Genomic DNA, 14,161 nt, shown 5'->3' with positions numbered 1-14,161 from the left:
TTTTTAATTGTGGTAAATAAAATACTCCATAACATAAAATTTATCATGTTAGCTGTTTTTTAAGTGTATGGTTGGTTCAGTAGTGTTAAGTACGTCAGTACTATTGTGCAACCAGTGTTCAGAATTCTTTTCATCTTACAAAACTAAAACTCTATACTCATTAAGCAGTTGTTCATTTCTTTTCCTTCTAGCCCCTGCCATTTTACTTTATGAATTTGATTACTTTAGGTACCTCATACAAGTAGAATCATACTGTTTGTCTTTTTTTTTTGATTGGCTTATTTAACATAATGTCCCTAAGGTTCATCTTCAGAATTTGCCTTTTAAGTCTTGATACATATCCCACTGTATGTTTAACCCACATTTTGTTTATCTAGTTATCTGTCAATGGACACTTGAGCTGTGTCCTCCCTTTGGCTGTTATGAAGAATGCTGCTACAAATGTGAATATGGAAACTACCATGTTTGACACTGACTTTTTACTTTTAGATGGGCACTCTGGTTTTTTAAAAATGATAAAAGCAAAACTTGGCAAGCAAACCTTCGGCTGATCTCTAAGTTTGATACTGTTGAAGACTTTTGGGCGTAAGTAACCTATTTAGGATGTTTGTTTAATTAATTGTGTAATTTTTCATTGAGTCACATTCACAAAATGAAGGCTAAGGTAAACAATTAATAAATATTCATCTATAGACCTACCTTTTGTTTGTCCATCTCCTTACAACTGTTTGAATTGGTGATTATATCTCATCATTTAGAAAGCTTTAGTCTTGTCATCCTTTAGCCCTGTGTATATTCTGTATTCCTTGTCCTAAGAGATCCTTCTCCTAAGAGCCCTTTGTTGCTTCTAGAACTTTTGACAATTTTTTAGAACCTGTTCCCTTTCTTGATTGCCCAGATACCTTTGCCCCATACTCCAGAGCTTTGTTAGGTTCCCATTTGTGCAGATTCTTTTTAGTGAAACACGGGATTTCCTTTGGTAGAGATTCTGCGATTTTTTTTAAAGGCTGAAGTGCTCAAAATTCAGGTTTGTCCAAGTATCTGTGATGGTAATTAATCAATTTCAAGAAGAATAGTTGTAATATCTTTGAGATTTCTTTTCAGATTTAACAAAACATTAAGATTTGGGGGTCAAAACTTTGCTTGACTTTGACATAAAATTATAAAGTCTCTTCAAGAAGTTTTGTAGTATTCTCCAAAAACAATTAACTTAATATTTAATTTATTTGAAAAATAATTTTTATTTCAAAGATAAAACTTGTTAAAACCTTTTTAAGAGGTTTAAGTAATTAGCAGTTATCTAAAAATTCTAGTTTGTACATCTAGTATATTTTTGGATCCTATATATGTTAAATCAGTGATGCATTTCTTATATATTAATCCACTGAATGTATTTTGCCCACACAAAAGAACAGATTGTCAGAAGATTCATATATCTATACTTCTTCCAGGGTAGAGACAATATTCTTTTGTATCTTTCCAGTGATTTGCCCATATAATAGGCATTTAGTATGCATTTAAATCCCCGGGCAGGGGTGGGGGGTGGGGAGTATAGACTAATTAGAGAAAACTCTTAAATTGTGAGCTATACGCTTTAAGAGCAGTCACTTTATATTGAAATCATTGGCTTTTTTTTTTTTAAGTAATGAAACTATATTTAAATCACCAGTAATTCACAGATTTAATTGTCTAAAGAGGGTTTTTGCCCTTCATCAAACATTAAGTGATTTTCTTCTTTAATTGTATTTACTTGAATCTTCTAAACCAAAAAGTCTCCAGTCTCCTAATAGAGGAGGAAGAGCAAGAGTCTTGAACCATTTCCCCACTGAATCAGGTCTATGTTTATCTAGTTTGTTTGGCTTTTCACCAATTTTCGTAATTGAGTTTCTAAGTGGACCTCTAATTAGAACATGGCCCCACACTTTAGTTATGTACAAGCAATGTTACTGCATAGTGGACTTAGACATATGAAGGAATTGTTTAGGTTTCTGTATATACCTAAGCACTTACTCATTTCTCACTTTTTTCCTGGCAGATTTTGTGGTGAACAGCTGTTGAGCCCTTTGGGATTTATCTAGTCTTGTCTGTAGTTTTCTGATTCTATTTAAATATGTCATTACAGATTCTCATTACTATAAACTTAACTAAGAGACCTTAGAGCATCACAACGGAGAAAAGAGACAACATAAACATTGGTCATTTCTACCTTGGATGCCATTGAAGACAGTCCATTAATTTCATAAAGTTGTGCTTATTCTATGGTTACTAACCCAGGCCTCATTTGTTGCCTAGTGGTAGTTGCCAGTGGTAATGTAGTTTGGGAAGAGTGACCATTGAGTAATTAAACAGGTCTCAGTCCTCCTCTACCTTCCCCAAACTGGATTTATATGTTATCCTGTGGGATGTGATCCAAAGGATGCCAGAATCTTTCTTAAAACTCTACTTGAGATATTTCTAGATTGGGTTAAAATAACATCAAGAGAATCTAACTAAGGATAATAGTAGCATTGTCCATGGTCTGCAGATGTAGTAAAGATCATGTTTCTGCATTTAATATTTACTTTCAGGCTAGTGAATATCCAAGTTACATTGATATTTGGGGGAAAGTTTAGAAATACAGATTCCAGGGTTCTAGCCCATATTTAAGGGATTAAAATCACAAGGAGTAGGGCCTGGTGTGGTTTTTTGTTTGTTTGCTGCTTGTTTGTTTTTTTCCAAAGCTTCCCAAATGATTGCTATGCTGACTGACTAGTAGTGACTGCAGTATTTGAGACCCATTGGTCTGTTTAGGATACCTTCAAGGATAATAGTGTTGTCTTCTTTCAATCATGTAACCTTGATAGGAAGTTTGTCTTACTTTCTCTGGATTTTTTTTGTGTGTGTGTCTTTAAAACTGCTCATTAGCCTCATGAATTCTTTCATGTACTTAAAGCCACCTCAGGCTTCCTATTCCCAGTTTCTTATATATACATATGTATGCATTGAGTTAAGAAATATATCAAAATATATTTTTATCAGAATAAAATTATTAAACATATTTTCCTGAAAATCATCAAATGCTGATTCTTGAACTGACCGTTAGGATACCTGTTTGATGCATTAAAGAAATTGACTCAGTAGAAGAACAAGTAAACATGAACTTTTATCTTATCATATTTTCTAAATGTATATGTAGGTACCTAAACTGCATTACATATTCTATGTTTATAATTGTCCTTTTCTTTTACCTAGTCTGTACAACCACATCCAGTTGTCTAGTAATTTAATGCCTGGCTGTGACTACTCACTTTTTAAGGTATGCTTTTACTGGCAATTTCATATATTTATTACAAGACTGGACTGTTCATTTACTCATTAAGAAATCTTGTCAGAAACTTAGGAATAGTTAATGCTCTGAGGTTTGGAGAATAATTAAATTAGTTTTACTGGGCTTTCACATAAACAAATTTTGCCCTATTGCTATAAATAATTGAAATTGAGAGTCTTACTTTATGGGCACACAGTGTGATTGATTTTTGAAGAGAGCTTTGTTCATCCAGTCCAGTATCTTTTATATATTTGAGTAGGCTGGAGTTTGTCAGAATTTTTAACCTGGGATGTATTGGTCTTTGGGGTATTTATAAATCAGTTTTGTCAAGTGGTAGGAGGTGGGGCATTCATTAACCCTGAAATTGCATAATTTTTGCATGTATTTTTCTAGATCATAGACATGTATGTAGCTTCTCAAGGGTATCTGCTACTCAGTGTTTAAAAACCTCAAAAGAAACTCAAGGTTTGATAGCTAGTAAGTGTCTATATCAAGACTCTTAATTCTGTAGTCCCATGCCTCTGGATTTAAGGCCTGCCTGCTTTTTTTCCCCCACTACATCAATAGCAGTTTTATGAAGAGAAAAAAACAAGAAGTTGACAGAGTTGTTGCTTGCTCTTTCTAGTGATCTCTTCAATTAAAATAACAATTTTGTCTAATATTGTTACTTACTAACCTTGTAGGATGGTATTGAGCCTATGTGGGAAGATGAGAAAAACAAACGAGGAGGACGATGGCTAATTACATTGAACAAGCAGCAGAGACGTAGTGACCTGGATCGCTTTTGGCTAGAGACAGTAAGCTTTTAAAATTATAAAATAGTTTTGGAATACTAAAAACTTAATTTGGATTACATTTTACATCGGTTACTTCTGAAGAGATGAGGATACCCACCCTATAAAATCTAAGCCAGCAATTAATTTTGTTCTATCATGTGAACATTGTATATTTTACATACTAGTCCAGTGAAACCCATACCGTATTACATATCAGATATAAAGTGATTGGTAGTTGATTCTCACCTTCCACAGTAAGTTTCTCCTGGTCATTTCATTAACTTCAAAATTGCAGAACTTCACATTTGTAAGTTTTTACAACCTTCTTCAGAGTATTACTGTGTATAAATTTTTTAGGTCAGTGAAGCAAACAATGAAAGCATAGCTTGATATTATTTACCTTATGTATTGTACTATAATCTAAAACTTCCAGCTTTTTAAGACATATATTAAATATGAGATAATTGGCATTTTCTATAGTGAGAAGTTAAAAGCTCTAAGCTATTAGGAGTAGGAATAATAGTCTCTTGGATTCGTAGCACTCATCACAGTGTCTCATTTATAGTTAGCACTTAATGAGTTAAGCAGTTACTGAATATTTGCATGAATTTCTTTTTTGAATGAAGAAACTTAATTTTGCTTTTGGAGATTATCAGTAAATAAATACCATTTAGAATTCCACTTTAAAAATTAGTCATTTCAGTTTTGTAAGATGACAAAAGTTCAGGAGATGGATGATTGTTATAGCTATACAATGTTGTCAGTATACTTAATGCCATTGAACCATACCCTTAAAAATGGTTAAGTGATTTAATGTCATATTTTGTCTATCCTCAAATAAAAAACGTTATTTAAACGATTAAAATGGTAAATTTTATATATATTTGCCACAATAAAAAAAAAAACCTGTGTTCATGAAAAACGGCAAGATCATGAGGCAGTTAATTTAACCTTGCACAACTATTCAGTCCTTCCATTATTTGTTTGCTGGCAAGTAGAAGCAGAAGAGCAATTGAATATTAACATAATTTACCTTTCATATGTGCCCTCACATCAATTGCCCCATTTGCTAAAAAAAGTTAAAATCATCTGTTAATGTTTTTGATATTAAACAAAGAAATGAATCTTTAAAAAGTCAGGACAAAGAACAATATACATAAATATAATTTAGACATTGAAAAAGTCAACTTTTGGTTTAAAAACTGTTTTCAGTTTTGTATATATACAAATATAAGAAACATTTGTAGTTTAATAAGCAGTGAATAATTTGTTTCATGTAATTTGGGATTGAATTTTTTTAAAGCTGCTGTGCCTTATTGGAGAATCTTTTGATGACTACAGTGATGATGTATGTGGAGCTGTTGTTAATGTTAGAGCTAAAGGTGATAAGATAGCAATATGGACTACTGAATGTGAAAACAGAGAGGCTGTTACACATATAGGGTAAGTTTTGCTATTTTTATACTTCCTTTAAAATATTAAGATAACTAAAAGCAAAGTACTGTTACAACTTTAAAAACACTTGGATTTGTAGATCATTATTTTCCTTGTATTGTTTTCATGAAAACTTATAATCTTGAACCTGCTCTATTGGTTTTCATTGTCTTGTCCATATTTTTTTTTAATTTCATTTTCCTCGCAATGGAGTATGTAATCAATGACCAAAGTATTCTATATTGGCATGTAGCATTTTATTTATCCTATGAGAATATTAAGTCTTTTTTCTACTTTAAAATCGTAACATTAGTATTACAATACTCATAGGAATAGTAATTCAGGGAGTATTGGCAAATAGTATATATTCTGTATACGTGTGTGTAAAAATTTCAGTGACTGACATTTAAATGATAGTATTTTAGTTCTGTCCATATTTTAAATGTCTGTTCTGTGCACATGTGTGTAAAATTTTCAGGGACATTTAAGTGATAGTATTTTAGTTGTGTCCATATTTTAAAAACCTACATGTGTAAGTTTTTAAATTTGGGGCATGGTGAATAATTGCCTGGAATTTCCCTATCCCCCAAGCATTGATCAGTATTAACTGGGATCCTCTTTTTATTACTTTTAAATTAGTAATATTTGACTTTTAATTTTGTGTTAAAATTAAGTATTGGTCATAGGTCACAAAATATTTGGTTTGCCCTTCGTGATTGTTTTCAAACAATATGAATTCTCCTATGAACATAATTCCTTTCTAGATTAAAAGATAATGGAGATTTTCCAGGTTTTTTCTAAAAGAGAAGTTGAGGGCAGCCTGGATGGCTCAGCAGTTTAGTGCTGCCTTCAGCCCAGGGCCTGATCCTGGAGACCCGGGATTAAGTCCCACATCAGGCTCCCTGCATGGAGCCTGCTTCTCCCTCTGCCTGTGTCTCTGCCTCTCTCTCTCTCTCTCTCTTTCATGAATAAATAAATAAAATCTAAAAAAAAAAAAAAAAGTTGATTTGTCATCATATTCTTAACCTTTCAGCATCAAAACTTAATAGTTTTGATTATTAAAAAAACAATTTAAAAAATAAGTATGAAGTTCTTTCCTCTGAAAATATAGTATTTGTGTCAGTATTTAAAATTATTGAAATCTTTGTGAAATATTTGACTTCAGTTTTTTAATGGAGGTTATTTTGTTTTGTTTTGTTTTTGTTTTGTTTTGTTTTTGTTTTTTTTTTGACCCAAGTTACATGGCTGAGTGCTCTGGCTTTCTGGCATTTTTATGATTAAGTGTAATGGAAGGGAATACTTTGTATCCTCATATAAATCTGATAATGGTTATTTTAGTTAGAAAGTTATTTTTAGAAACTTTATTTGTAGGAAGGTAGTAGAATCTTCTGGAAGGTATGAGTATGAATAAAACTATCCTAGTATCATATTGGAGAATTTAGCTCCAATATGTATAAATGTATGTCTTTTATTTTATTTGGGTGCTTATTTTTGAAGGTTTGCTGTCTTTTCTTTAGAATAAGTGTCCAAATCCCTAACTTTACCTGTGATGCTCTCTGTGATCTAGCCTCAGTTTTATTTAACCTTTTTAACTCATAGTCCCTTTCTTTATGAGCTGTAGCCACACAGCCTTATTTAGTTCCCCAGCCTTCAGATGTGCTTCATTCTCTCAGCATTTTACTTTTAACCTCATGACTTTTAAAGGGGAGATTTCTCTAATTTCACAGACAAGATTAGATCATCCTTGTTATACAATATCACAGCCCCTGTACTTACCCACGTTGGCACTCGTCATAGTTTGTTCTTAAAATAGTCACATGTTATTTGAAAATTAGGTTGCAGAGTTAGTATAGAAGGCAGAAATGATGTATGTTTTAAATTACTCTGGAAATATCATAAAGTAATAAGTGTGGTAAATGTGATTTGCAGTAATATATTTATTATGGTTTATATATAAAATATAATTGTAGCATTTTATTTCATTTTATTTTTTAAAAAAGATTTTATTTATTTACTCATGAGAGACACAGAGAGGCAGGGACACAAGCAGAGGGAGAAACAGGCTCCATTCAGGGAGCCCAACGTGGGACTCGATCCCAGGTCTCCAGGATCACGCCCTGGATTGAAGGCCGTGCTAAACCGCTGAGCCACCTGGGCTGCCCTAATTGTAGCATTTTAGATGAAAGAATTAAAGTAGACCTATATAGGCAATAAATTTTGTATAAATGAGTTATGCATGTGATGCAGCTCCACTGTATTTATTATTTGTTTGTGAATAATCAAATACTATAAATACCCAGGGACTGTCCATGCTTTGCTTATTGATTTATTAGTAATTACGTAGTACCTGATAACATAGTGGAGTCTCAAATATTGGTTAAGTGTTTAACCAAGATTGTGAAAATGAGTCAGATTTGCTAAAAGGAAAAAGGTGTGCAATTTCCTATTTCACACTCTGTTTTTTTTTTTTATGTAAAGAACAAGAATACCAAATTTGGTGTATATGAATAAAAATTAATGACTACCTTTTTTCTTTTTCTTCTTCTAGGAGGGTATACAAGGAAAGGTTAGGACTTCCTCCAAAGATAGTGATTGGTTATCAGTCCCATGCAGACACAGCTACAAAGAGCGGCTCCACTACTAAAAATAGGTTTGTTGTTTAAGAAGACACCTTCTGAGTATTCTCATAGGAGACTGCGTCAAGCAATCGAGATTTGGGAGCTGAACCAAAGCCTCTTCAAAAGCAGAGTGGACTGCATTTAAATTTGATTTCCATCTAAATGTTGCTAAGATATAAGAGAAGTCTCATTCACCTTTGTCTTGTACTTCTGTGTTCATATTTTTTTTTTTTTTTTGGCTAGAGTGTCCACTATCCCAATCAAAGAATTAACAGTACACATCATCCCCAGAATCCATAAATGTGTTCCTGGCCCACTCTGTAATAGCTTAGTAGAATTACCATATAAACACATTTTGCCCATCCACAATATTCAAAAAAGAACTTCCATTTCTATACCTTACAGGAAAAAAATTCTGTTTATGTTCCATTGTATGCAGGAGCATATTTTGCTGGTTTGAAAGAGTATGATGCATACAGTTTTCTAGCAATTTTCTTTGTTTCTTTTTACAGCATTGTCTTTGCTGTACTCTTGCTGATGGCTGCTAGATTTTAATTTATTTGTTTCCCTACTTGATAACATTAGTGATTCTGATTTCAGTTTTTCATTTGTTTTGCTTTTGTTTTTTTCCTCATGTAACATTGGTGAAGGATCCAGGAATATGACACAAAGGTGGAATAAACATTAATTTTGTGCATTCTTTGGTAATTTTTTTTGTTTTTTTGTAACTGCAAAGCTTTGGTACAAATTTATGCATTTCATTCAAATCAGTGATCTATGTTTGTGTGATTTCCTAAACATAATTGTGGATTATAAAAAAAAATGTAACATCATAATTACATTCCTAATTAGAATTAGTATGTCTGTTTTTGTATCTTTATGCTGTATTTTAACACTTTGTATTACTTAGGTTATTTTGCTTTGGTTAAAAAAAATGGCTCAAGTAGAAAAGCGGTCCCATTCATATTAAGACAGTGTACAAAACTGTAAATAAAATGTGTACAGTGAATTGTCTTTTAGACAACTAGATTTGTCCTTTTATTTCTCCATCTCTATAGAAGGAATTTGTACTTCTTATTGCCAGGCAGTCTCTATTGTGTCTTCTTGTAGTGTCTTCACCTGAACAGCATAAGTTTGGAGCACTAGTTTGATTATTATGTTTATTACAATTTTTAATAAATTGAATAGGTAGCATCATATATATGGAATTAAATTGATTTGGCTATCTTTGTTATTTATACAAGAAGGCATAGTCCTTCAGTCTTAGGTAAATAATGTACTCTTAATGTGTTAAAATTCAAGAGAATTGTTATCTTGGTGCATTACCATTTGATTGGTAGGAATGGTAGTTATAAAATTTGGTTGCTTAACTGGATGTTGTTTTCTAAGTGTCAATGATAGCATAGGGAAAGAGAACAGGTGGTTGGAGCTTATACATTTTGTTAGTATTGCTGTCTAAATAGAATGGAATAAATAGGTATGAAGACATATTTATATTGGTAAATTGGTGTAGTATGGTTTTATGTAAATTTTAAAACTTGATCTCTTTTTAGGCATTTGAAAGCACATGTGAAAAACTTTGTATATAATAGATAATTGTGTATTTCAGATGCAGTAAAATGAAATATGGCTATTATAGACAAAAGGGTAAGCTCAACTTAGAGAATGAAAATCAATTTAGATAAGAGGAAAATTTGTCTTTAAATGATGATTATGAATTAACTTAAAAACTGTTGTTTGACAAAAATCTTATATAAGTAAATATGAAATTAATAGTATTGATTTCATTGAAGAACTTTAAAACAGTTTAAAGGGTACCATAGGCTACCATCTAAGTATTCTCAATACCACAAACACCTCTTGTTCAGTATTCTAAAAATACTGAATTGTTTGTGTTTATAATCTCAATAGAATATATCTAATATCTGCTGCTTAAGCTTGAGTGATTGGTTAAGGTTATTTATTGTCTGTGTTGATATGTGTACTTGTGAGCACTTCAGGAGCCTGCTTATAAGTGATGGTGGTTGTGGTGTGTTGGCAATGGGTGGGATTGGAGTAGTATATCTATTAGAAATTAATGCTCTTTCCTAATTCTAAGATGCAGTCCATTTTAAGAAGCATCAGCTTTCAGGAGTGGAGGAGGAATAATGAATTAAATGTACACATTATTCTAAATTTTTTAAAAACCTGGTTTATATGCATTTGATTATCCTTATTATTACCATTTCAGAATCATAATCAGTTTTATTTTAAGTCTTTTCCCAGTGGGTGGGGAAGATGATAAATTACTGAGTCACTTTTGGCAGATGCCACATAAGTATTACAATGATTTGCAACTTTTCTTAACTTCATTAGCCTCTTTTCTAAATATGATTAGACTGTATATGATTTTCTAACTTTTTTCTCCCTGTCCAATAGGCGATTATAAATAAATATATTTTCATAATAGAGAATTAAAGTCTTTTAACAGAAGAATTGTAATTAATTATAGGGATGCGACATATTTAACCAATTTAATTGTTAACCCAGTTCTACAGAAGGATTTGAGATATACTATGTAAGAATTAAATAATTACAATACTTATATATTACTTATTATGTGCCAAGGAGTGTTCCAAGCACTTTACATGCACTTTAACCTGCACAAGTATCCTTTGATGTAGGTGCTTTTATCCCCCATTTAATAGATAAAACAGAAGCAATGAGGATGTAAGTCACTTTACAGCTTGAAAGGTGCAAAATGGGTTTGGTTCCAGAGACCCTGTTAATCACATTAGACTCTAAATAGTGTAGAGCCTATCTTACAGGCTATATAGTAAATTACATCAGATTGTAGTCATTTTATAAGCCAGACAGTTTGCTTCCTCTGGTAATGGAACTTAAAATAGCCCCTCTAGCTCACTCTTTTAGCAATCAACTAAATCATTTGGGGGAGTTTTGAGAACATGGAGACAAAGATAACAGGAGTTTACAGATAAAGGAGTTACAAAAATTAAGTGAATATTTTCATACACAACTTTTATGTGTCTATCTTGTCTTCTAAAATAAAGCAAAATTTTCAAGTTGATAGGAGTCAACATTCTTAAATGCTGTAGCTTGCATTTAAAAGGATTTTAATTTTCTAAGGTAGTATGATAATGCAATGTTTTACATTTTAAAATTAAAACAAGTTAATGACAAGTCTCTGTGCTACTTTTGTTTTTTTAAGATTTTATGTATTTGACAGGGAGAGAGCACAACCAGGGGGAGCAGCAAAGAGAGGGAAAGGGAGAGGGAGAAGTAGGCTCCTCACTGAGCAGGGAGTTGGATGATGTGATGATGCGATGTGAGCTGGATCCCTTGACCCTGGGATCATGACCTGAGCTGAAGGTAGATACGCTCAACCGACTGAGCCACTCAGGTGTCCCTCTGTGCTACTTTTTCATTGTTGTGGATTGTCTTCATTTTTTAGTAGGGGGAAAAAAAAACAACTGAATTTTCTCACTCAGAGTCAGACTCTTTAGACAAATGCAAGATTTTAGGTGAGACTGACACTAAACAAAATGCTAAGGCATTGTTATACAGTGTCTCTCTATGGACCAGTGTAGAAATTGAGAATAGTTATATTCTATAGCAGTTTGATGTTGCTATCACATTAAAACATATCATTTTTCTGGTAATTTTGGAAAATACATTTTATAGAAGTGTGTTTTTGACAGAGTACAATATAGGGGTTAGGTCCCTCACATATAATTTGAGAAGCACTACTCCTAGGTGGTTTTCCTCAGGAGCCAAAGCCAGCTCATTTGCCCATCCTTCCCTGAAACAGCTAGGTTTGTTACTGCTCTATGCCTCATTTCCTCACACCTTTTGGATTTGTGTCAAAATTTCGGTCCTAATTTGTAGCATCTTTAAATACTGTGTGGTATCCTGCTTACTATGAATTCTAAAGTAGACATTAGGCAGTTTTCCTAATACTTTGAATAGTTTAGATTTTAATATTGCTGTCACTATTCCATTGTTAGAAGCAAGAAATGAAATTGCAGGCATGTGTCACATGTAGTACTGTGTTGTTGTTTTTTTTTTTAATTCAGAGGAACCTATTTTCACGTTTTAATCTTGTCGCTTTTTCCTTGAATTCATAATTTATAATGCCTCATAGTTTTACACAGGTTCTGTTCCTCCTTTTCCTACCCCCCCCAAAATATGTATTGAGTACTTATATTTATTATATTCTAGGTGATGGGCATACAGCAGAAAATGGAATGACCTGGCTCATGTTGTAAACTTTTAAGATTTTATTTATTTATTCATGAGAGACACACAGAGGGAGAAGCGGGCTCCACACAGGGAACCCGACATGAGACTCGATCCTGGGTTTCTAGGATCAGGCCCCGGACCGAAAGTGGTGCTAAACCACTGAGCCACCAGGGCTTGCCCTCGTGTTGTAAACTTTTAACAGCAGACATGTCTTAAAAATAAATCTCTCCATAAGATTCTACAAACGATTTTTAATTTTTTAAATTTTTATTATTTTTTAAAAGATTTTATTCATGAGAGAGAGAGGCAGAGACACAGGCAGACGGGGAAGCTGGCTCCCTGCAGGAGCCCAATGCAGGACTCATTCCCAAACCTGGGATCATGCCCTGAGCCCAAGGCAGAGGCTCAACCTCTGAGCCACCCAGGTGTTCCTACAAATAGTTTGTTATTGAAATAGAACTCCCTGGGTCTCTCTTACTAGGAGTTAGTAGTCTAGAGGTACATATAAAATGAGGTTGTTTAACATTGAACAGATCACACTATATAATGATTGGATTAGACCCTCACATGCAAATATATAGTTTTTGCAAGGCTTAATTTTTACTTTTTGTTAGTGAATTATGACTTCAGTAGTGTCCACAAGAAATTTGGTGGTTCTTTTTTGGTTATGTGATTGTACTCTTAAAAAGGTACAACTTTATCATTTAACGTACTGAGTATGGTGAAGCATTTTAGATGTGATCATGTCTACATTGGTGTGGTTTATATAGGTAGCAGTCCTCTAGCCACTTTCCCAAAATAATGATAGTGTTTTTTCTTTTAATGTTGGAGCAAACATACTGTATGTTTATTTTTACTACAGAAAGGTAGAAGGTGAAAATTTCCTGTCTTGTTTAATCCTACTCTTCTTTTTCAGGGGACCACTCCCATCTCTTGTAAATGTCTAAATTTTCTGTGCACACACCAGATATATGTGTCTGTAACTTTTCTTTGAACACAAATCATTTTCTGGTGTTTTCTCATTTAGACATTTTTACCTGTCATTGAACACACAGAACATTATTTTTGTTCATTGTCTAGTGATCCATTGTATGAATGTATGCCTTATTGGAGGACGAAGACTGCCTGCCTGTTTTCCCTGTCATTTTTGCCTTTTATGGTCCCCAGTGTAAATTATAGTCTTATCTTTTTATACTGTAGTTTTTTGGTATGTGTAAAGGAAATAGTTTTCTGTTCTTTAGCAGTACTAAGTGGGACTCATTCTCTACCCTTCCCCATCCAGACTGTTCTAATCCACATACATAAATCATCAGTTTTGTAACTGTCCTGCAGTGCTTCTTTGCAAGTTTTGCAATTTTGGGTCCCTTGTGATATTTTTTTTAGTGGTTTTTAATTGCTTTACTATCTTCTAATGAGCCAGCATTGTTATAAATACAAGTTATAGTTTATTTGCTGGATTGTATTTTTTTCCCAAAGACAAGCAATAAGACCTGTTCTATTTTACACCTGTAAACATTGAAAAAGCTCTAATCAAATACATTGATATTGGACCCTGTTTTATTTTTAAGCGGTGTAATGAATTTAACTTCGTAATTTTTGAAATGAGCATTTCCCAAATACATTTATGTATTGTAACCCGTTTCCCTTGACATTTGGTTTTGTTTTTAAGGGTATTTTTTTTCTTTATTTTCAACCACTTGACTCAATTTTGTGTAAATAGTTTCTGTGAAATGCGTATGTATGGATTTTGTTTTGGTATAGGACACTCTATGAAATATGTGAGGCAC

The 14,161-nt window shown here is 33.0% G+C and overlaps 1 protein-coding gene and 1 long non-coding RNA gene across 10 annotated transcripts in view; one reads left to right on the top strand and one right to left on the bottom strand.

Annotated features, from left to right (window-relative positions):
* The window catches only part of LOC112644922 (uncharacterized), a 37,664-nt gene extending 36,760 nt beyond the window's left edge, over positions 1-904 (bottom strand). The window contains exon 1 of the long non-coding RNA XR_003126889.3: positions 700-904. This is a non-coding gene — a long non-coding RNA (uncharacterized LOC112644922). The remainder of the gene's footprint in view (positions 1-699) is intronic.
* Positions 1-9,159, top strand: part of EIF4E (eukaryotic translation initiation factor 4E) — a 109,261-nt gene extending 100,102 nt beyond the window's left edge. For 8 of the 9 annotated variants that reach the window (XM_025423684.3, XM_035709605.2, XM_025423666.3 and 5 more), the window contains 5 exons: positions 490-585; positions 3,232-3,295; positions 3,991-4,104; positions 5,387-5,526; positions 8,066-9,159. In XM_025423684.3, coding sequence (XP_025279469.1) covers positions 490-585; positions 3,232-3,295; positions 3,991-4,104; positions 5,387-5,526; positions 8,066-8,180 — 529 coding nt within the window. In that variant the 3' untranslated portion in view covers positions 8,181-9,159. The remainder of the gene's footprint in view (positions 1-489; positions 586-3,231; positions 3,296-3,990; positions 4,105-5,386; positions 5,527-8,065) is intronic. The other variant, XM_049105014.1, reaches the window with a different exon arrangement.
* Positions 9,160-14,161: the final 5,002 nt, after the last annotated feature.

Source organism: Canis lupus, chromosome 32 (assembly GCF_003254725.2).
Source record: "Canis lupus dingo isolate Sandy chromosome 32, ASM325472v2, whole genome shotgun sequence".
Lineage (NCBI taxonomy): Eukaryota > Metazoa > Chordata > Mammalia > Carnivora > Canidae > Canis > Canis lupus.
Note: the sequence above shows the minus strand (reverse complement) of the source record. Positions and strands in the feature narration are given on the sequence as shown.